The sequence below is a fragment of the Phodopus roborovskii genome, unplaced genomic scaffold (genome assembly GCF_943737965.1).
Source record: "Phodopus roborovskii unplaced genomic scaffold, PHOROB, whole genome shotgun sequence".
Taxonomy (NCBI): domain Eukaryota; kingdom Metazoa; phylum Chordata; class Mammalia; order Rodentia; family Cricetidae; genus Phodopus; species Phodopus roborovskii.
In genome coordinates, this window is record NW_026126480.1 from 51,015,385 (window position 1) to 51,039,250 (window position 23,866).

Below are 23,866 nucleotides of genomic sequence, written 5' to 3' on the forward strand. Positions count from 1 at the left end.
GGGTTCAATCTCTGAAACTCACATAAAGGGAGAGAGAGAGAACTGACTCCACAAAGTTGTTCTCTGATCTCCACACATGGATCACAGCATGTGTCCCATCCAATGGACACACAGTGGTTCTCAACCACACATTCTGCATACCAGATGTTCCCATTACGATTCATAACAGTAGCAAAATTACAGTTATGAGGTAGCAATGAAGTAATTTTATGGTTGGGGGTCACTGCAACATGAGGGACTGTGTTAGAGGGTCACAGCAGTAGGAAGGTTGAGGACCACTGCACTGCAGTAATAAATATGAATTTGTTTCTGTTTTCTGTTTGTTTTTTTTTTTTGTTTTTTTTTTTGAGACAGTGTTTCTCTGTGTAGCTTTGGTTGTTCTGTTACCTCCTCTGTAGATCAAGCTGGCCTCAAACTCACAGGCATCTGCCTGTCCCTGCCTCTGGAGTGCTGGGATTAAAGAAAGGTGTATGCCACCACTGCCAGGCAGAAATTCTTAAAAATCTCAAAAGTTAAAGAGCTGAAGGAATGATAAAATCAAGTCAGCCCTTTGTACCAAGAAGTAACCAATGTCCCAGTTGTCCTCATTGAATGCTATGTCACCAGGGTCAAAGGTTGCTAGGGAACATTGTATTTACCAGTCTCCACTTATTTACTTATTAATCAAGAGAAAGATGGGGGCTGGAGAGATGGTTTAGAGAGTAAGAACACTGGCTGCTCTTGAAGAGGATCCAGGTTCAATTCTCAGCACCTACAGGTTGGCTGGAACAACTCCAGTTCCAGGGGTGACAATGTATGTATGTATGTATGTATGTATGTATGTATGTATGTATGTGTGTGTGTATGTGCATATGTATATATGCCAAGGGCACCAGATGCCCTGGAACTGGAGTTAGTGATGTGGGTGCTGGGGTTTGTTACCCCGATCCTCTGGAATATTAGCGAACACTCTTAACTCCTGAGCCATCTCTCCAGCCCCGACTCCTATTATCCTGTTCAAATGACTAGATCCTGGGGTTTGAGAAAAAGAGTAATAAAGGACATTTTTGGCCAGCTGGGGCACTAGCATGCAGGCAGTGGCTAATAGTGCTGAAGTCATTTCCGTTTTCCGTTTCTTTTGTCGTGGCAGCAGAGGAGACTGTCGCTGGGCGGGGTTGGAGGGGTGGGATGGGGTGAATGTTACTAATGTCAGGTGGCGGGGAGGAAAGAGTTGAAGAGAATGAAACCTCTGCAGTTGTTCACAGCTGCTGTGTTAAGACTCCGCTGGCTTGAATGAGGCTGGGCTTTCCCCAAATACCTTCCTGGGGACGGAGGTGTGACTGAGTCCTGCCCACGAGGGGGCCTGTTGGGCTGTCAGGCTAGGGCCTCAGCTGCCTTCACCCCTTCGCTAGCTGCCCCCTCCTTTATGGGTTAGTCAGGTCTCCTGGTCCTGCCGCTGTGCACCAGATGCTCCTTTAGGTAGGGGCTTTGCAGCAGGGTAAATGGAGGCTTTGGAGGGGCGGGCTCGGAGCCTGCGTGGTGGAGGGCAAATTTGCATCCTTTTTTCACCAAGCTGGGTGGGACCCGAGAACCCCCGGGGGGGGCGTGGGCGGGGCGGGGCCGGCCCTGCTGTCAATCTTAAGCCCGCCGCCACCGACTGGCGGGCCCGGTGGGCTCCGAGTCAGCTCACTGCCTTCACCAATCGCAGGACGCGGCTTGCGAAATCCACTCCCAATTGGTCGTCCGTGAAATACGTCACTTGGGGGAGGAGCTTCAGGCGGACACTTAGGCACCGCAGCAGATCGCGGGTCAACGCCTGGATCCCACGAGCAGGTGAGGTTCTGTGTCCATTGACCAGGACAGAGTGAGGGAGTGGGACCATACACACAGACTGGGGATAGGGGGTCGTCGAGAACGCAGGAGAGGGGGCCGTATGTACAATTGGCGGGGGGGGGGGGGTTGAGCGAGTTTTCAGGAAAGGAGATGATGTGTGACATGGGAGGATGTGCGTGTGATGTGAATGTGTATGTCGATTGGGGCATGCGCATTTGCACAGGTTTTGGGGGAGATTGGGGAATAAATGTGCAGATTTGGAGGCGTGTGCGCAGGTGAGGGGACCAGTGTGCAGATCAGAGACATGTGCACAGGAGAGGGAGCTGTGTGCTCGAGTTTGGAGAGATGTGTGCTTGGGGAAGGGGACTATGGGCCCGGTGGTGGCGACGGTGGTGGCAGGGCAGGGATGGGGTGCTTGCTCATTCGGATGGGCAGGTGAATCTGCGAGCAAGTACAGAGGTGGACCTTGCTTAGTTTAGCTGGGGCCTGTAGGTGGGAGAGTCAGGTATCTCTGGTGAGACGAATACCCAGCTCCCTGGGAGACTTGCAAATGTTCAGGTGTAGAGGGTTAAGTGTAGATACAACCATTGACCCATGCTCCTACTCCAGGGTACATTCATTTTGGTGAATCTCTAAAGTAGAATTTGAATGATTCTATTTAATCTCCCAGGAGACAGATGGATTGCCTGCTGGCATGAGGGTCCTGGGAAGATATAGGCATATCTGGCCTCCCCAGGTTGTGGAGAGTCCCCCATCCTGCTAAAGATCAAGACGGTTTTCAGAGGAAGAATTGAAACAACAGAACATCTTTAAGTTTTGAGCTACTTTTGGTAGAATCTTCCTGAATATGCTCCTTAAAACAAAACAAAAAGCCAAAGTAGCCGATGGGCATAGTGGGTCTGCATGTCAGGAAGAAGTGCACTGAGTAGAGTACAGTAAAGCCATGCTGCCAAAGAATTAGGTGAAGAATAGCTTTTGGACAGAAAGATGGGACAGAAGATTGTGTAAATGATCTGTGGAACAATCTGGGAGGGTAATGAGGCCTGCGATGGACTTGAAGGAGGAGAAAAGTTTCACATTTGATGTATATTTTGGAACTTCTGAAAAGCAGGGGACCTGTAGCTTTGGTTAGAACCAGAAATTATTCCAAAGAATTAGGGTGTCAGGTCATTCCCTTCCTTGTTGGGCTCATGCTTATTTCTGGGGGCTTCAGGAACCACAGTTCCTCTACAGGTACCCCAAGCTTTCAAGACAAGTCAGACCAGAGTTCTGCAGCTTTGGATCATTCCAGAGCCCAGCCTCATTTGACCTGGGGAAAGGGGTGGGACACAGTAGACTCACAGATGTCATTTAATCACTGAAGCTTGTCTGATAGAAAAAGAGGAAAATCCAATGTGCCCCCATTGTAATGCTTCCAGAGGAGCCAAGTGGAACCCTTTGTCTTCTGGGTCCTTCCATGATATGGTAGGGGCTGGCGCTGCTGACACCTGCAGAGCCTGCTCTTTGTAGCACTGGGTGCCACAGCATCTGATTTCTCTGATGATTGTCAGTGGGTGTGATACCACTTTTCGTGTCTGTACAAGGCACTGCAGGAAGTTCTTGCTTTTGCCCGTTGCCAGTGCCCTGAGTATTACCCAGGACAAATTCCTGTCAGTACATGCAAGGGGACATGCTTCTCACCATGTTCCCATTTCCGGGATTTCCTACCAAATCCAACACCATACTAGGGGATAACAAATCTCCAGTTTGGACACCCTATTGCTTCTGGAAAATTCCAGCAACATAGATGCCTCCCTACATGGAAGGTCACTGGAGTTTGATATGCAGAGTTATCCATGTCATCATTACTCCACAGCCTCCCATTGTGCCAAAAGTGGAGCACAAGACCCAGCCTTGTCTCTTAGGCCATGTTAGCACTTAGCATGTTGCCTTGCCTTCTTCCCCAGTGTATGAAGTAGGTGGCTGTAACATTGCTCATTCTTTAGGTGGGCTGGTCACTGCGCTCTTGGTGGATGCTGACTGGATGGTAGCTGCTGGGGACAGGCTGTGTCATCCCAGGACAGTCCCAGCAGCAGCTCCTCTAGCTATACTGTCCTGCTGCCCCTTCAGGATGTGGGCTGAACTGTAGCCACTAGGGTCTGATGATGTCTTATACCTTCCAACGCGGGATCTGGAAGGTTTCCCTTTTCCCAGCACTGTCCTTGTGAGCGCTGTCACTGCCTCGAGGCTACTCATAAGCTAGGCCAAGTGAGCCTACATGGGCCTGTGGGAGGAGAGTCTGGGCACCTGAAACTAATGTACAGCTGGCTACTCCCATGACACATCCTCAAAACCAATCCATCTCTCCCCTAATTTCTGACCTGCAGAAACCATGAGAGATACTGAAAGGTTTGTTTTGCTTTACCATGCCCCAGTAACCAGAAGGTTAGTCTGTACAGTGCAGTATCACAAGTTTTTGCTGATTTAGTTGCTGTCTGCTGACCTCCACGCATGCTCCCCTCCATGGGATAAATAATAATAATAATAATTAAAAACTGAGGTGGCATACACCTATAACCCTAGTACTTAGGAGGTGAAGGCTGAAGTATCAGAAATTCAAGGTCATTCTTGACTACATAGCAAGTTCAAGGCTACGTGACAATCCAGAAGGAAGGGTGGCTGGGTGTCACCTCTCAAGGCCACAGGCATTCTGCTCTAAGTAGCAGTAGTTTCCTTTACAGTTGTTTCCATGTCAGATGTTGGCTTCCCACAGGACCCTCCCTTCAGATCTTATGGCCATGGAGGTTCATTGTGAGCACTATTTGCTTTTCTCCTCCTGAAATGTCATTGAAATCATTGCACTGCCTTAGGTGTGGCAGATGTTTTTCCAGTTGCTGTGTGGCCAGGCTACAGATGGTATCTTAGTGTGTCCTTTGACTGTCTCTTGACTTTGGCTTATGTCTATTTGACTGAAGAAAACCTTTGGCCTTCTTGACCTGCGTTATATTATTTTCTTCCCTCCCTCCCTCCCTCTCTCCCTCTCTCCTTTTTTCCCTCCTTCCCCCCACTCTTTCTTGTTGTTGTTGCTCTGCTAGCCTAGAACTCATTATGTAGATCAGTAAGGCCTGAAATTCACAGGTCTGCTTTGCCTCCGAAGTGCTGGGACTAAAGATGAGCATCACTATGCCTGGTCCATTGGTTTATTTAACATGTGGGACACCAGTGAACCTTCTTCATCTGTTGTTTATAATGATGACTGACACAAATCCTTGGGGACATAGACTTACATGCCATGGGATACTCAATAGGTCCTCCATTCTCTTGCATTCCCATAGATACTGGTTTTGTGAGCTACTCTGTGGTTTTGGCATCTCAGTGGCTTCTAGTATGTTCCATGGGGATGTGTCAGCCTCAGGGTAAGGGATGTGCCAGAATGGTTTTACATATTGCAGTTGTTAGCATGCTAGGAGGTTCTGTTAACATCTGTGGCCTGCCTGTGCTGGGTCCAGCACCTCTGAGTGGGTTGGATGAAAATATCCACCCAACCACCCCAGTGTAGACCTCTACGCTCCTTGCTGACATGGTTTAGTCATCCCTAGATGGACTCTGTTGAGTGTTGAGTGACAAACCCTGAGCTTGTCTCCTGCTTTATATCAGCAGTGACCTTGATATATGCAGTGTGGATCCTTCCTGCCTTTGACCTTGACATTTCAGCTGCCTGGGTGACTTTGTGGTCTCTGTGGCAGGGTGTTGCTCAGTATATGGACCTTGGGGGACTTCTGTGCCTGGACATTTCTAGAGCCACTTCTAAGAAAGGCAACTTCATTCTGTTGTGAAACCTCTGGCCCAGAGGTCAAAAGTATGCTGCTCACGATGCCTGTGTTTTAAAAACTGAAGAATGGGCTGGAGAGGTGGCTCTGTGGCAAAGAGTACTGGCTGCTCTCCCAGAGGACCTGGGTTTGATGCCAAGCACCCACATGGTGGCTCAAACCAGCTGTAACTCCTTGTAGTTCCAGGGGACCTGACATTCTCTTCAGCCCTTTGTGAGTACTGCATGCATGTGGTATACAGACATATACACAGGCAAAATCCCCATACACATAAGATAAACATAAAACCTCCAAAAAGCAACCCCTAAAAGAAGAAATCAGTGCAGCAGTCATGTGTCAGTTGCTCTGTGAGGTTCAGGAGTAGAAGGGGATCCCCTCTACCCTTGGTCTCTACCCAGATGCTCTGGACAGGCTGTATTTTTTCACAGAATTTGGTGCCTGTGACAGAGGTATGGCCAGATACATGACCTCCAAATAAATTTTAAATACTTTTGTATTTTTTCAGAGTCTCATGTAGTCCAAGCTGGCCTTGAACTGTCTGTGTAGTTTAGGATGGCTTTGAACTCCTAATCCTCCTGCCTCCATCTCCCAAGTGCTGGGATTATAGGTGTGCACTACCTCACCCAGTTTATGTGGTGTTGGAGATTGAATCCAGGGCTTTGTGTCCAACTCTACCAACTGAGCCACAGTACAGCCCCACTAGTTATTTTAATTACATTTTATTTACTTTTTTTAGAGGGAGGGGGTGTGCCGTAGTGCATAGAGGTCAGAGGATAACATTTAGGAGTTAGTTCTCCCTTTACCACCTGGGTCTTAGGAATTGCACTCAGGCTATGAGCTTCAGCAAAAGGAAGGAAGGAAGGAAGGAAGGAAGGAAGGAAGGAAGGAAGGAAGGAAGGAAGGAAGATGTGCATTCAGCGGGCACCATTCCTTATCATCTTCAACGTTTAGGTCTGAAGTTCTTTCCTCATTGGCTTTCGCAATTTTCTAGCGCGTTAGATTATCAGAAAGTAATGTTGGTGCCAAGCTTTATATCCTTGAGGCTTATCTGTGAGTCAGGGCAAGAAGAATGCTAGTTCCCTCTGCTGAGCCTGCTGGAAGGCATGTGGGCACGTGGTCCTGGGTTTACTTTCATTAGTGTAGGCACCAGAGATGGAGGAGATAGTGGTACCGTTGGCTGCTGCGTGGGCCTGCAAATGGGGCCATACATCATGTACGCTGTGTGTGCGAAGCAATGTGACAGCTTCTGGAGTTGGGCTGTCAAAGGCAGGCTGACATACCCAGGCAGCACAGGTTCTGAAGCCAGAGTTGCTGGAGAGCAAAGACTTCTTAGAGGCAGATCTCTCCCTCTTGCCCCCTTTTCTTTTTGCATATGTCCCCCCCCCCGCCCCCACACTTGTGGAGTTTCCCAGTGGCTCTCTGTTTTCTTCAAGGTAGGAGGCAGTCTTTTCATTAAACCTGAAGCTCTTATAAGAGCTAGTGTCACCATCGAGCTTGCTCTGGGGACCCTGTCTCTGCTTTCTGAGGCTGGAATTACAGGTGAAGCTGCTATGCTTACCTGGCATTTGTGTGGGTCATAGAGGTCCAAACTCTGGTCTTTAGGCTTATGAGCAAGCAAATGTTCTAACCTCAGAGTCCTCTCCCCAGCCGGAGGTAATAATCTTTCTCTACATCAATTCTACAGATATAAGTAGGGAGTACTTGGAGAGCATGCAACATGATAGGACTGCACAGAGGGGCCTGGCTGTTTTGTTCTCCAGCCTTCCTGTAGAAGCTTCCATGTTGGAAGCTGCTGTAGCTCTTGTATTATGTGGCAACATGCCTTTCCCCATGGAAAATTTTGACACGAGTGTGGATTAGAACAGTGATTTATTATTCTCTCACTGAAAAACTAAGGTGTCAAAAGATTTTTTTTTTTTTTTAAAGTTGGTCCTAGGAGCTAAGAAGACAACTCACTGGGTAAGACTGCTTGCTGCTGTGCAAGTGTGGGGAACAGGGTCCAAAGCCCCAACACTAATAGAAAATAGAATGGATGAATGTGTCTATCAGGCTTCCCTTTGGGCTACCAACCAGCTCCCAAATCATGACATGGAGGCTTATCATTAGTTATGAATGCTCAGCCTTATCTTATGCTTGTCCCTCTAGTTCTTATATTATCATGTTTCTCTTCATCTGCATTTTGCCTTGGGGCATTTACCTTCCATTCTGTATGTCCTACTCTGTGTCTGGCTGGCAGCTGACTGGCCCTGTTGTCTCCTTCTCTTTCTCCTTCATTCTCTTCTCTTCTCTCACTCTTCTTCAGCCTGGATTTCTCCTATTTATTCTCTTTGCCCTCCAGTCCTGCCTATCCTTTCTCTGCTTAGCTGTTGGCTGTTCAGCTCTTTATTAGGTCAGGTGGGTGCCTTAGGCAGGCAAGGTGAAACAGCAACACATCTTTACATAATTAAACAAGTACAGCATAAACAAATGTAACACACCTTTACATAGTTAAAGTAATATACCACAACACATGTGACTATAATCCCATCATTGGGGACGGAAACATGTGGACCCAGGAGCTTGCTGGCCAGCCAGCCTAACTGAAATGGCAAGCCTTGGAAGAGTAATACTGTGGGACTTCTGCCATCCTTCTGACCACACCAGTCCCTTACTGTATCTTACATTGTAGCAAATTCTTTTTGTCCTCTTATCTACATTTTTGTTCCCATCTGTACCTGCTTATCTCTAAGGAATTTTCAATTTTACATACACAGACACACAGAGTTTATGCTGTTATGGCAGAATCACTCTTACTTTTGAGCCAAATAATGCTCTGCCTTAGTGGCTGTAACAGAATACCACAGATGGATAATAAATAATGAATGAAGGTTTGGACTAAGGAGATGGACCCAGTGGGTAAAATGCTTGCCATGTGAGCCTGAGGACCTGAATTTGTTCTAAAAGTGGCTCAGGACATCATTGTGACACAGACCCAGCTCAGGTCTTGTTCCCTTATAAAGCCATAATCCCAGTGGTAGGTTCTCACATTTGTGATATAACCTAATTCTAATCACCTCTGGAAGGTCTCTCCTCCCAGCTGCAGGGTTCGATTGAGTGCTCATCCTCTTAATCCTTCATGACAGATTATGTTTGGGCAATTTTGGCATAGACATTCAAATACTTAGTGTAATTATGGCTTCATTTTCCCTTCATGTAACTTTCTGTTTTAGTCTCCTCACTGTCCAAATTGGCTAAGATTTCAGTGTATCTGTTGTAATTTTTTCCCCCAAATGTCTCATAGAACTTTCTAGCATATCAACAGTTTTTCTGAACACTCATTTTATTCCCTCTATACGAGTGTGGGGCGGTTTCTGTCTGGGTAGATGTGTAGCCATTATCCTGGGCACTGCCCTTGCACTGGGCAATCCCTTGGCAGTTTTATTTTTTGTGTATTTACTTGCCTGTGTGTCTGTTTAGCACATTCATGCAGTGCCCATGGAGGCCAGGAGAGGGCATTGGTTCTCCTGGAACTGGAGTTAAAGATGGTTGTGAGCTGCCATGTGGGTGCTGGGGATAAATGTCAGTGCCCCTAATCCTTGAGCCATGTCTCCAGCCCCCTTGAGCAGCTCTTAAAACCATTTCCTAGGTCTAATGCTGGTTTTACTCCATAATGGTCTGGGAACATAGTTCCTTTTTTGTTTGTTTGTTTGTTTGTTTGAGGCAGGGTTTCACTATTTAGGGCTGGCTGGCCTAGACCTCATTATGTTGGCTAGGTTGGCCTCAAACCCGCTTCTGCCTCTTGAGGGCTGGGATTAAAGACAGGTGCCACCAAGCCCAGGAAGGAACAGAATTCTAATCAAGAAAAAAATTGTTCTAGAATTTTTCATCTACTGCCTCTGTCATTTAGTTGACTCTTAAGACAGCCAAGCCTACTGTGCTCCCTTTTATATTTTCATTTCATTTAAACATTATTTTGTGTGCATGTGTGTGTGTGTGTGGATGGGTGACCATGTGTCACTTGAGTGTGTGAGTGGAGGTCAGAAGACAACTTTTGGAAGTTGGTTTTCATCTGCCATGTAGTTAGTTCTGGGGATCAAACTCAGGTTGTTGGATTTGGTGACAGACATCTTTCCTAATCTGCTGAGCCATCCTGACATCCCTGCTATGGCTCTTAATCCTGGTTTCTCTGATAGCTTTTATGTGTGTGTATTTGTGTGTGTGCAATATGTGTGTACATGTGTACGTGTGTGTGTGTGTGCATGTGGAGGTAAAGGTTGGGCGTTCTCTTTACTGGCTCTCCACCTTAGCTTTTGAGACAGCATCTCATGCTGAACTTTTAGTTGGCTGATTTGGCTAGACTGCCTGCCACAGAACCCCAGGGCTCCTCTTGTCTCTGCTTTCTTCCTAGCACTGGGTTTGCAAGGCCTGTGCTGCTGAGCCTGGATCTTTTTTTTTTTTTTCCCCCACCACTGACCTCAGGTCCTCATGCACTGGGATGGAGGAGATATCTGGAGACCTTATCTTTGAAGTGCTCTCCCCGACCCCGGGTACTGTTCTAGGCCCTGGTGGTGGAGGGATGAAAAGGGAGCTGCCTTATACTGGAGGGAGATGGACAGTGCACAGGAACACAGACAAAACATGCCTGCACTGTGAGCAGAGTTACTCAGAAATTAAAGGAACATGTTACCTGAGAGGGAAGCCACTTGCCATTGCTAGTCACAGTCTACTGAGAAGGGGGCCTTTCACACCAATGCCAGACAAGAATCCCTGTAAAGATGCTCAGAGCAGAGCCACCAAGAAGGCTGAGAGCCATATTGAAAGATTGTAAGGACCCCTAGGGTCTGGCGGAGCAGGGATAGGCAGGCAGAGCTAGTCCTTGCATAGGAAGGACATCTGCCACAGCTGGGAAATGAATTAATAGGAGAGGTCAGAAGTGGAGGGAGTGCAGGCTCAGGAAGGAGCCTAAAACCTTCTTCTTCCCCTCCCCACACCCCAGAATCTGGTATGGGTGGTCAGGTAGGTCCCAGTAAACTGTAAAAGATACCTGTTCTGCTCAGAGCTCAGGTCCTGGTGGGGTCTGGCTTTGTGGGAGAGTCTAAAGCTCTTTTCTACCAACAGGACCTGATGGCTTCAAAATCCCAGCACAGCATCCCTAAAACCAAGAGTCCCAATGGCAAGGCTGAATCTCAAGGACAATGGGGCCGGGCCTGGTAAGTGGTTCATATGTTTTACCAGCTAGAGAGTAAGCTGGGATCTCAAGGGTTTCAGCCTCAGAGATGTTATGGATCTAGAAAAAAAACTTTTATTTAAAGACAAATGAAAGGTAAGCTGTTTCCCATTCTACAAAGTAAAGAATTGGAAAGAAAACCCTAGGAACCATTTTGGGTATCCCTTGTCCAAAATGCTTGGGGCTGGGAATTGTCTCGTGTCTGACTAATTCTTTTGCTTGTATATTGAGATATCTGTGTGTATATCCTGAGGTATCTTAGGGAGAGGACTCATAAATAAGCACCCCACGCTCATGGCCTAACGGTAATTTGCAAACCCATTTTCAGCATGCCTATGTTTTAAATGAAACTTGTTACCTGAGCTCAGGTGTGTGACTTTCCTCTACCTTACCCTGCCAGGACACTAGGTAGTTCAGATGGCCTAGGGGTCATCTGGAGCCCTGCCACCTAGCTGTGTTGATGTCTTGGTGCTCTCTCTGCCCTTGAGCAATGTGAGTACCTTGTGTGTTAAGTATCCTCCCTGGCTAAGGACTAGGGAAGCTACTGGCCTTGAGGGTTGTAAACTGCCCTCTGTACTCATGCCTGGGCTTTTTGTTGGTGGCCACAAGATAGGACATTTTCTGGTGATGACATATGAGCAGCAAGAGTGACCTGCCTTGGCTGGAGGGTTTGCTGAACAGATACCCTTTCTGAGTGGTGTGAAGGACAGTCCCACACATATGAGGATACCTTGGAGACCCCCATGTGACCCACGGGGATTGGAGGGCATGTCAGAGACCCCTATGGGGCTCAAGGGACAGAAGAGTCTCGGAGGGATGGAAGGGTGTCTTAGGTATCCCACCATGGGGTCTGAGGGACAAAAGGGAATCTCAGAGTCCCCCATAGGGCCCAAGGGATGGGAGGAACATTTCAGAGATCCCTGGTCTGGAAGGGTGTCTTAAAAACCCCTATTATGGAATCCAAAGACAGAAGGAAGTCTGTAAGTCCCGAGGGGCTTGAGAACAGGATGTCTCATGTGACCACTCTTTGTTCTTCTCTCAGGGAAGTGGACTGGTTCTCCCTAGCCAGCATCATTTTTCTGCTGCTCTTTGCACCATTCATTGTGTACTACTTCATCATGGCATGTGACCAGTACAGCTGCTCGTTGACCACTCCCATAGTGGACATAGCCACCGGCCATGCTAGTCTGGCAGACATCTGGGCCAAGACACCACCTGTGACAGCTAAAGCTGTTCAACTGTACACCTTGTGGGTCAGCTTCCAGGTCAGTCCTCTGTCTTGGAGCTGGGGTTCAGTAGATGAGGAACATGTTCTGCTGCTAGGGTCTTGTCTGAGATGCAGGCTTCTGATTCAGAGTGATGCTTACATTCTCAGGATGCAGCAGTTACCTAGAAATAGATACAGAGCAGGAAGCATCTGTGTCTCACATTGTATCCTTCATGATTTGTAGCACCTGGCTATAGCTCAGCAGTATGCCCTACCAAGCAGTGAACAAGACTGCATGGGAGGGCATAGGCTGGCCTAGGGAGACCCTACACACAACTGGAATCTTTCTCACAGTAGCCCCTGGGAAGGGATGTTCTAGACTCTTGGTAAAACCAGGGCTACTGCTTCCACAGGTTGCCAGATAGTCCTGGTCAAAGGTGTTTTTGTCTGTGATGGAGCCTCTCTGATCTGCTCATTGGGCAGGAGCAGCCTTCACAGGTTGGGTGTTGGGCAGGGTGTATTAAGTCTACACCTAGGATAGGATTGTTAGGGAACCACATGAGACACAAGTCATCTTGCTTTTCCCTAGGCAGAATTTTATGTTGAGACTTGTCTCTCCCAGGGTCCAAGCTTTTGTGTTACAGGGTGCCCTCCTTTTCATTCCACTGGTCCTTCGGGTGAGAAGGATAAGTCATGGTAGCCAAAACATAGAAACAGCCCAACTGTCCAATAGAGGACAGGATAAATAATGTGGTCTGTCCATAAGTCAAATACTATTAGACTATAGGCAGGAAAGAGCTCTGATACAGGCCACTCTTTAGATTGGTGTTGGAAACAGCTGCCAAATGGAAGATGCCAAGATTGCATTTATGTGAATCGTCTAGACCATGTTAACCAGCTGGAAATTTGGTGGTCACCAGGGACTGTGGGAGAAGGATGAGAAGCAATTGACAATGGGAACAGAGCTTCTCCTTTTTTAAAATTAAAAAAATAAAGATTTATTTATTTATTTATTTTTTGCTGGGTGGTGTTGACAAATGACTTTAATATTAACATTCAGGAGGAAGAGGCAGGTGGATCTCTGAGTTTGAGGCCAGCCTGGTCTACAGAGTGAGTTCCAGGATAGCCAGGGCTACACAGAAAAAAACCTGTCTCAAAAAGCCAAAAAAAAAAAAAAAAAAAAAAAAAAAAAAGAATTTCTTCATTTTATGTATATGGATGTTTTTCCTACATGTATGTATGTACACTGTGCTTACGACAGAAGAGTATGGTATAGGATCAGCTAGAGCTGGGATTATAGACAGTTGTGAGCATGTGGGTGGTGGTGCTGGGAATCGAACCCAGTTCCCATGGATGAGCAGCCCGTGCTCTTAACAGCCAAGTTGTTTCTCTCCCATCCTAGGGTTCTCTTTGGGAGTGTTCTAAAATCAGACTGTAGTGATGGTTGCCAGGTCATATGAACCTATTACATGACTTTGAACCTATTAAATGATACAGAAAGGGTGGGCTTCATGGGGTGTAGATCAAACCTCAGTATTTTTAAGTGGCCTTGGAAATGGGTTGGGAGGACCCATGTATTCATCTTGGGAGGTTACAAGGTTACGTCCAGGAGTAGGATTTTGCACATTCAGTGGGAAGCCTGCTCAGCTCCTGGCACACTAAGCTCAGTGTTTTATGTTCATATCTGTCCAATAAAACCAGGACAGGTCAAATCACACAAGCCTATCCCCTGTAGGCTGCCAATTTTTTGACTAAAATTCTGTTTCAGGTGCTTCTTTACTCCTGGCTTCCTGACTTCTGCCACAGATTTTTACCAGGCTATGTGGGAGGTGTCCAAGAAGGTGCCATAACTCCAGCAGGTAACCTTTGCCTTTGAGTTGGTAGGTGTCTTGCCCTGACCACCTCTTGTCCCTGGCTCTCAGAGCTGTTCTCCCACACTATGTCCCAGATAAGAACTAATTTGCTTTGGATGTTGTCCACCATGCATCCATGCCATTATAGACATGGAGCTTCTTCACTCAGGAAGGCAATCCCTGACTCTGCTGTCTTCTAGTCCCATTGCTTCATAGCAGTGTGACAAGCCCAACCCTATCACTAACCTATGAGTCATCTCTAAGAACCCTCAAGGAGTCCAGCTACCCAGTGCTAATGACATGGGTTGGAATCCTGCCTATTTCTCTAGCAGAGATCTTTCAGAGGAGCACTACAGCAAACACAAGTGAAGCCTGGGAGAACATAGGGTTGGCCTTGCCTTACTTGCCAGTTGATTGACTTTGCTACCTAAAGACCATGAGAAACAACTTGTAGAGGTGCCCCACTCTGACTTTTGTAGGAGTAGCCACTTGCTCACTGTGTAAGGGATGCCACTGGCTGGAAAGCCTAGGTATGCTACAGAAGACGCCCCCTTCTGGAATAGTACCCAGAGGTTCCAGCCAGGGGTCTATAGCAACAGAAGCCAAGGAGCAGGTAGGACGTGAGGCAGATACACAGCCAGGCCATGTGATCCAACAAGAGTGCTCTGTTTGATTCTCCTTCTGCAGGGGTTGTAAACAAGTATGAGGTGAATGGGCTGCAAGCCTGGCTCATTACTCACCTCCTCTGGTTTTTGAATGCTTACCTCCTATCCTGGTTCTCCCCCACCATCATCTTTGACAACTGGATCCCACTGCTATGGTGTGCCAACATTCTGGGCTATGCTGTGTCCACATTCGCAATGATCAAGAGCTACCTGTTCCCCACCAGTGCTGAAGACCGGTAGGTTCCTTGGTGGCTACTCAAGCCTAGAATGGATGGTAGATACCTCCACCCAAGTTGAGAAGCCCTGAGAAGTGAGTTCTGGAATCAGCCTTTTGGAAGTCTGGATTTCCTTGCTTTAGAAATAACCAAAGCTGCCATGGGAGCAGCTAAACCAGAACTTCTGGCTGCAGCAGAGGTAGATCATTGCCTCTTTCTTTGGATTATCTCTTGTGAAACAGCCTTAGCCTTAGAAAAGAATCTTGTTACTGTTACCATAGTTGTTTGACAGGAGAAGCCCTGCTTGCTTGAAGCATGGAAACTTTGCGTTAGATTCCAACCATCCAGTTCCATCCCATCTACCTACCTATCCATTTACTCATCTGCCCATCTGTCCATCCCCCTACCTACCTAACATCTATTTACTCATCCATCTCTCCCCCACACTTATCTACCCACCTACCCAACCATACACCCATCTATCTATCTACCCATCTATCCATTCATTAACCTATATACCAACCCATCTATTCATTCATCCATCCACCCACCATACACTCACTCATATATCTATTTATCCATCTACCTACCCTCCTATCTACACATATACTCAACCATCTACTTACCTATCTGTCTATCTGTCCTTCCACCCACTACTCACCCATCCACCCACCCACCCACCCATCCATCCATCTACCCATCTACCCGTCCATCCACCCATCCAACCATCAACAGATACTTTGCGAGGTCTTCTGAAGTTCTTACTTTTGCCTAGGAATCCAGATGAAAACAGAACATCTCTTCCTTAGCTGATGGTTTTGGCTTTGGGGAATCAGCCTCAGATGAGGATGCTGTGTGGCTTGTGTTTCCCTGCCCTGCAGGTTACTGGTTTACAGCCTTTTGTGGCTCCCAGAGCCGTTGCTGCTTTTGCAGATGTGATGTTTTAGTTCTTTCTGCTTAGCCTGACTGTGGGCAGTAGACATGAGAACCTGATGTCTTAGCTAGCAATAATCCCTGTGCATGCATAGTAGGCTGTACCCAGGAAGGGTCTTCACCCAGATTATCTCATCCCCAACCTGGAATAAGGGGTCTGCTGGGAGGCCAGGTGGCCAAGATTTCTGAATTTGTGGTACAGGGAGAAAAATGGACCCTGGAGCTTAGGGTGTGAGCACCAGACACTTGCCCCTTAATCCTGTGTTCTGTGTTTCTGCTGTGTATAGTGCACACTGAGTGAGAACAAATGCAGATGTGGGGCTAAGGGCAGGGCTGCCTGTGTTCTCCTCTGAGTGGACGCTTTGTGATCACAGCTGTATCCATGCTGTAGCAAGATGTGCTGGTTAATTAAATGTGTCTTTGGAGGGTGGGGAATATGGCTCAGTGGTTAAGAACACTGGCTGCTCTTGCAGAGGACCTGGGTTTGATTCCTAGCACTCATATGACAGTTCACAACTGTCTGTAACTCCAGTTCCAGGGGATCCCTAGGCCTTCTGGCCTCTGAGGACACTGTACACATATGGTACATAGACAAGCATGCAGGTAAAACAGTCATACACATTAAGTAAATCTAAAACAAATTTTTAATGTGTCTTTTGTTGATGTTTTTAAGCAAATTCACAGGCAATTTCTTCTATAACTATATGATGGGTATTGAGTTCAACCCCCGTATTGGAAAGTGGTTTGACTTCAAGCTATTCTTCAATGGACGCCCAGGAATTGTGGCCTGGACCCTTATCAACCTGTCCTTTGCTGCCAAGCAACAGGAGCTTTATGGCCATGTGACCAACTCCATGATTTTGGTCAATGTCCTGCAGGTAACTTTATGTTTTTGCAGCCAGGGAGGGTGGGACATCACACCTGCTGGGCTCTAGGAGAGTTCCCAGCATGCCATTGTTCAGAGCTGGGTCCCAGGTCACAGTGAGCACATGCTGAGAATCTACTGTTACATGGATGCCACTGCCGTTGTGCTAGCCCCAGGAGGGAGAAGGTGGACACCATGCCATCTGGCCTGGCACAGTTGGACTCTTAGGATAGGATCTGAGAGTACATGGGCTTTGTTAACCAGCTAGAGAAGGGAGACCACAAGCAGTGGCTTGTGTAGTTCACACAGTGGGAGAGGTTGAGACACTGAGGAAGGGCCTGTCTGGAGCATCGAGAACTAGGGACCAACATGGGCCCTTTGGGGGATTTCCATCCATGCCTGAGCAGTTATCACTTAGGAGGCTCCAGCAGAAGGATTGTTGGGAGTTTAAGGCTGCCTGGACCAGGGGGTGAGACCCTATTTCAAGAACAAGAGTAGGAAGATGGCTCTGTGGTTAAAGCGCTTGCCCCTAAAAGCATGAAGGCCAAGGTTAAGATCCTAGAACTCATGTAAATGCTTGGTGGGCATGGTGGCTCCCTGTAATTCCAGCCTCAGAAGACAGAGTCAGGGGGTTCCCAGAGCAGGCTGACTATTGAGACTAGACAGGCACATGCACCTACATATATATGTGCCCACACACATGTGCAAAAAAGAAAAAAAAAAACAGTAATAATAAAGTAGTGAGAAAAATGCCCAGTGGTGTCGGGGTGTGGCCTGGATCTGGTATGTCCAACAGGGCTGCAGAGTGCCAGGTAAGAGAGATTGCAGAGGAGGAGGCCAGCAGGAGGCCATAGGCACAGCTCAGGCAGGCTGACTGCTGGGTTGGGACCAGACTGGATGGGCTAAGTTCCTGCCTCCCACAGACTCTGGTCAGTTGCACCAGTGGACCTGAGGTGTAGTTGATATGGCCAGGACATTAGCCTCTTGGAAGGGTCCTCTCTGTGGTCCTCTATGAAGTTCCTCCTGTGTTGGAGCAGAGGTGGATACAAAAGAGGTCCACTTTTTCACAGAGCACTGTCGTCTGGCCTCCTCAGGCTTCCTGTCACAGCCAAGGCTCAGGAAGCTGGGGCTGTGTGGGGGTGTTGCAAGCAAATCCCAGCATGCCTGTGTGAGGTGCCACTTCCCCTTTATTTAGGATTGGCTGGGGCAGAATGCTCTGACACTGTTGCTTATACAACTGTGGCTAACACACTTAGCACCTTAGTGGTGAGTCTGGAGTCTCTGGAAGGCTCTCTATGTTTCCCAGACATAGCCACAGGTTGTGGCCTCATTTCCCTTGAGGTGGGAAGTGACAAACAGGGTCTTTGCTTTTTGCCCATCTCTGTAAATGGACCTCAGTCTCCTTTGACACAGGGCAGCTGTCAGGGGCTAAAGCTGGGATACTCACCCTGTCCTGAGTCACATCTGCTCTGAGCTCCACATCTCATGTCACCTATGGGAGCCATAACTGGGAGCCCTTCCTGCTGAAGGACAGTGGCCCCCTCCACCCATTGATTTTTCCCACAGTCACTTAATCAATTTACTTAGCAGTATCCCAACTGCCCATCCTTCCTTTGCATGGGGCTGTGGCAGTAACAGTGGTAATTCTGTCTTGTAGGCCATCTACGTGTTAGACTTCTTCTGGAATGAAACCTGGTACCTGAAGACCATTGACATTTGCCATGACCACTTTGGGTGGTACCTGGGCTGGGGTGACTGCGTGTGGCTGCCCTATCTCTACACTCTGCAGGTGAGGAGCCAGGGTGGTGGGACAGAATGCCCAGCCTGGTGGGCATTGACTGTGTGGTCTTAGTTGCTCCTGGCTGACCTTGAGCAGACACATATGCTAAGCTTGCTGAGGTATTAATTCCTGGGGCTCACTGGACCAATGTCTTCTCCCATGAGGGGAAAGTTTACCTTTGACCCATCATGGGATCTGGTTCCTACTTCACCCACTCTGCACTGAAAAGTACCAAAAGTAGAAAGTACACTTAACACATCTATACCAACTATAGCTTAGCCTTGCCTTTCTTAGTACACACATAGCCACAGCTGGGCAAATGTATCTATAAGGCTTGGAGGACTGAACTGTAAAGAAATTGAGCAGCAGATGGTATGGAATGGCTTTTGAACCATCTTAGGCTGAGCCACTGTAGCCAGCTGTAGTTGCTCTGGGGAGGACCTGGGATTGCACCCATGTGAACATGTCCCTAGTCATCCCTTCAGTCAGGGCAGAACTCCCAACTTAACCAGGCAGGATGGAGCCATCAGGGTGGCCAGCAGTGACTCAAGTTGGGCTGTATGTCTTAAGCCCCACTTCTTGGATATGTCGGCGCCTGTGGTAGCAGTGCGCCTGCTCATCAGAGTCTGGAAGGTGTTCAGAGCAGTACAGAAGGCTGTTGCTGGCCTCTCCTGGTGGGAATCAGTGAGGTGGGCCTCTGGCAGCTGGTTGCATTGCTGAAGGTGACAGGGGCTGTGGAAGTGGTCTGGCTACCTATGCAAGGGTACTGGGAAAGCAGTTGGAGAGTAAGGACTTGGATAGGTGTAGCCCCAGACTTACACTAATTGTTAGGTCACGAGCCATGCGCAGCTCACATGGTCAGGGTTTTGCACTGTTTGGGCATCTGCTCACGGGTGGTCTCATTGTATCTGCAGTGCCAGTGTGTGAACTGGTGACAGAGGCCACACTAACACAAGTCTTTTTATCTAGCAGGCCTTGTTTCAGCCTCAGAATATAGTGGCTTCTGGGTTGAAAGGCCCACAGATTAAGCCAAATTTGCATTGGAAGTATTTTTCAAAAAACTTGCTGTTGGGCCTCAGCCTGACTGCTGGGATTATGGGTGAGAGCCACCACATCTGTCTATATACCTGTCTCACTTAGAGGGATTGAGCACCGTGGATTCAGGTATCCATGGGGGCATCCTGAAACCTAGCCTTTGTGTTTGGAGACACAGCCATATGGCTATGAGATGTGTGTACATCAATATATTCTTCATTCTGTATTTAGAGTCTCTCAAGGTGCAGATAAATAGGAGTCAGGGTGATGATGGGGCCTGGTAAGTCCCAAACTTTTAATGGGGAGCTGGAAGCCAGGAGAGGGCTGCTGCTGCAGTTCAAGGTGGAAGGAAGGCTGCCTACTGGCAGCATCCCCTTTTCCTAAGGGAGGTCGGTCTTAGTGTATTAAATGAGATCCATTCACATAGTGGGTGTTCATCTGCTTTACTCAGTGCTTATTTAATGTTAATATCATCTGGAGAGATAACTTCAGGGGTTAAGAGTGTGTGCTGTACCATCAAGAGGACCAGAGTTCAGATCCCAGCACCCAGAGAACAAACTGGGAGCCTCATGCATGCCTGTAACCCTAGGGCAGAGACAGCAGGATGACTAAGTTTGCTCAGCTTCTAGTCTAGCCAAGAAACCTTGAGCCCCAGGTTCAGGGAGAGACCTAGCCTCAAAGGAACAGAGGAAGACACCAGACACTTTCTTCTGATTGCTTCATGTGTCCTGGGTGCAATATGTATTGCGCGCGCACACACACACACACACACACACACACACACACACACACATTAGTCTCATCCCCACAACTTGTGGTTGTGTAGATATGTGTACCTGAGTTGATAAGTAAAATCAATTGTTGTCACAATATATTCAGATTATCTCATGTGTTGTGTAGTTTACTTTTGTAAATAGTATGTGATTTACCAGCTCCAACCAATGGTGATCCAACAAACGGTTTTTAGACCTTATGATGATGTAAACACGGTTGTCTTCATGGCACACAGAATGTAGCAGCTGCAGACCCCAGTCAGTCAAGTGATTAGAAAGCAGTTTACCCTGTAATCAGGGAGGGTGTTCTGGGGCTGGGAGTATTCAACCTGTTTTCCTCCTCCCCTCCTTTCCCTTCCTTTTCTCTCCATCTGCTTGCCAGTCCTTGGAGTTGAACCTTGTACACGCTAAGCAACTGCTCTATCACTGAACCACATCTTCTGCCCTCTCTTACTTATTTTGAAATGAGTTGAGGCTTCCATAAACTGTCCAAACATGTCCTGAACTTGCAGTCCTCCTGCCTCATCCCCCTGAATCCTGGGATTACAGATGTATGGCATACACCTTAACAGAAAAAGAAACTGGTGTGATGTGCCTGGGGCAGGGCCAGGGCCTACCCTCAGCCCACACTGCCTCCCACTGTGCTCTGTGATGGACTACCCTTCACCTCTCTCCTTTTACCCTCTCTCCCCACAGGGCCTGTACTTGGTATACCACCCTGTGCAGCTCTCCACTCCCAATGCTGTGGGCATCCTGCTGCTTGGCCTGGTGGGTTACTATATCTTCCGAATGGCCAACCATCAGAAGGACCTGTTCCGCAGGACAGATGGGCGCTGCCTCATCTGGGGCAAGAAGCCTAAGGCCATCGAGTGCTCCTATGTATCAGCTGATGGGCAGAAACACCACAGCAAGCTGTTGGTGTCGGGTTTCTGGGGTATGGCCCGCCACTTGAACTATACTGGTGATCTGATGGGCAGCCTGGCCTACTGCCTGGCTTGTGGTGGCAGCCACCTCCTCCCCTACTTCTACATCATCTACATGACTATCCTGCTCACCCACCGCTGCCTTCGTGATGAACACCGTTGTGCCAACAAGTATGGCAGCGACTGGGAGCGCTACACTGCCGCAGTGCCCTACCGCCTACTGCCTGGAATCTTCTGAGGACCATCCTAGGAGGCATAGGGAGGCTTTATTGAGTATGTGGAGTTGGATGCATGGAGGTTGGCATCCCTGTTTCCCCCTGTAGGGGTGTGAATTTGCTCATCTGGAGAATGGAGAGCCAACATTGTCTGGCTGGCGGCAGCTGGAAAGCTGAGTTCACACAGAACCCCCAGCAGACTGACTTTTTCTCTATTCAGTATCCTGAGGTCCCAGGACCTCGGCCCTTTAAATCTATCTTTATGTTGGGAGCCCATGATCTTTGCTGCCCAGATGGCTTAGGCTTACCATATGTCTCCCAGCACTGGGCCTTCCTGTTAAACTTAAGACAGTGTGGGATCTAAGGATTTTGATTATGCCACTTTTGCCCTCCTGCTCTGCCATGGTGGGCTGGGCCCCTGGGTCATTTTTGTCTGTAGGCATGTGCAGTATTATTGATCAGCAGAGGGCTCAGAGGCCACTGCGAGAGAAAGGCTTTTTGTTTAGGTTCTTGTTGTTTCTTGTTCTTACCCCAGGAATGCCAGGCTGTGCATTGGGATATGCAGGGACACTGCCTACTTCACAGTCCCTTGATAATCTGGTAAAGTCTTTGTGACATGACAGGGTTTCCAGTACAGGACTCCCGGAGGAGCCCCTTAGCAGCTCAGCCATCTGCCCTCTTCTGGAAGGTGCTTCTTGTTCATCCCAAGACACTTGGTTCGGGGTAAACAGATTTGGCTTAGACAACCCAGAATGTATCACCAGCCATTGGCCTCAGCCAAACCATTTTCATTAGGGACACTGGCCCCCAAAACTCAGGGTATTCTGTAAAATTAGATAGGATCCTCTTAGCCCTGCGGATAATTCTTTGTATTAAATCTGCATTTTTAAATGTGTCACACTGCTGTCTCCTGAATGGGCCTGACCAGGTCCAGGGTTTGGGGTGAGGGTGTTATTATGTGGCATAGGACGGAAGTATCAGAGCCAGTGCATAGGGCACTATCAAAGCATCATGTTCTGTTGGGATTTGGGGTGAACTGTGCCCCAACCCTCTATAATCTCCCATCACTCCAGAATTTTGCTGGGCCATTTGCTTATTAGAGGTGAGGAGTCCATTCTATTTACCAGTGATAGCCAGCATAGTTACCTGCCCCAGACAAATGGAGAAGCCACACAGCTGGGCCTGGACTTTTGTTTCTGGAGAAGTAGAGGTGAATGAGAGGTGAGTGGTGCCCACAGCCTGGGCACAACTGGTCTTCTTCCAGTTAGAGCTGGTTGGCCATTGACAGCTGCTCCTGGAGAGAGAGCTTGGATCCCAGCGGCCTAACTTGGTATTCCTCTGGCCTGTCTGAGAATGCGGTCACTGGGGTTTCAAGCATCTCCATTGGCCACCTTCATTTCTTGCTCGAACAAAGTCCTAAGGAGACTAGGGTGTTGTGGCTATAAACTTAGATACCAGGTCCCACTGTTCATGTGTGAACTCTGCCTCTGCCTTCTGAAGGCTGTAAAGCCTTGACCCCACCCTCTCCTGGCCCCAGCCTCCTCATTTGTGTGTGCTGAAGGTCAGAATTCAGTCTTTCTGAATTGTTGGAGAAAGACTTTCAAGCTTGTGTGGTAGGGTCAGTAATGCTTGCCTGTGGTTCTAGTTTGTTTTAGCCTGGGATCCCAGCTATGGTTTGGGACTTTGGTGCTTGGTGCCCTTACCGCTGGTGCTCAGTGCTTGCTGCTCCCAGATCTCTGCCTGCTATGGGCCTGTCAGTCTTGCCTACCCTGCCTCCAGCAGATGAAGCCCTCTTCTCCGTCTCTGGAGTGAAGATGAGTAAGCCACAGAGCCCAGGACCGTAGACTATGTTAGCCTCTGCCACTCACCAGCTATAGTTCTTAGAGCAGCCTTGAACCAGGCTTTTCGTGGTACTTCCAAGGTGGGGCCAGATGAACTGTGCTCTGGGTGGAGCCACCCTAACAGTTTCCTAACTCCCCATCAGGCATTAGACAGACCCAGACAGATTTAGTGTTAGAAACCATGGGCACATTAAGAGTGGCTGGAGGGGTCATTTGTCCTGTGACCCTTGAGATAACAGGATCTACCTTGTTGGCTCCAGTGACAGGGCCAAGACACCCCCAAACCTGTTTTACAACCCACCCTCAGAACACAACTTCACAGCAGTGTAACAAACTTAACCCATGTTCCAGGTAGAGCCCTTGGTTACTGGGACCTTCTGTGACAACATTGGGTGACTGCCAAATGAGTCTATAAGATGAGGGGATTGAAGGAATTTGCCCTGAAAAATGTGCCTGGCAAGTAGCTGAGACCAGGTTTAAAGGTATATGTCTTCTTTCCAGCTCCACTGCAGGGGACAGGCCCAGAGACCTGGGGCAGAATGCTTGGAGTCCTTGCACACAGGACCATTATTTTGAGATCTGTCATGCAACACGGGAGCCAGTGTTAAGAACACACTGTCTTTCCTTTTTAGGTTTTTGTGTTTTTTGTTTTTTTTTCCTGAAAAGGTAAAGTCTCCCATGTAGTTCAGGCTGGCCCAGAACCTATGGCAATCCTTTTGCCTCAGCCCCCAAGT

General features: G+C 48.1%; 1 protein-coding gene across 1 annotated transcript; it reads left to right on the forward strand.

Moving 5' to 3' along the window:
• The first annotated feature begins 1,793 nt into the window (after positions 1–1,793).
• Positions 1,794–22,186, forward strand: Dhcr7 (7-dehydrocholesterol reductase). The gene is made up of 8 exons (XM_051193478.1): positions 1,794–1,812; positions 10,719–10,810; positions 11,870–12,092; positions 13,803–13,893; positions 14,575–14,788; positions 16,374–16,578; positions 18,223–18,354; positions 20,850–22,186. Exons 2-8 carry the CDS (start codon positions 10,725–10,727, stop codon positions 21,312–21,314), a joined length of 1,416 nt encoding a protein of 471 aa, XP_051049435.1. The 5' UTR covers positions 1,794–1,812; positions 10,719–10,724; the 3' UTR covers positions 21,315–22,186.
• Positions 22,187–23,866: the final 1,680 nt, after the last annotated feature.

Bases quoted from the DNA above. Each gene is read 5' to 3' on its own strand.
- Dhcr7 (XM_051193478.1), top strand. From the start codon at position 10,725: ATGGCTTCAAAATCCCAGCACAGCATCCCTAAAACCAAGAGTCCCAAT. The intron at 10,811-11,869 runs GTAAGTGGTTCA...TTCTTCTCTCAG, and splicing joins GGACAATGGGGCCGGGCCTG to GGAAGTGGACTGGTTCTCCC. The intron at 13,894-14,574 runs GTAACCTTTGCC...CTCCTTCTGCAG, and splicing joins AGGTGCCATAACTCCAGCAG to GGGTTGTAAACAAGTATGAG.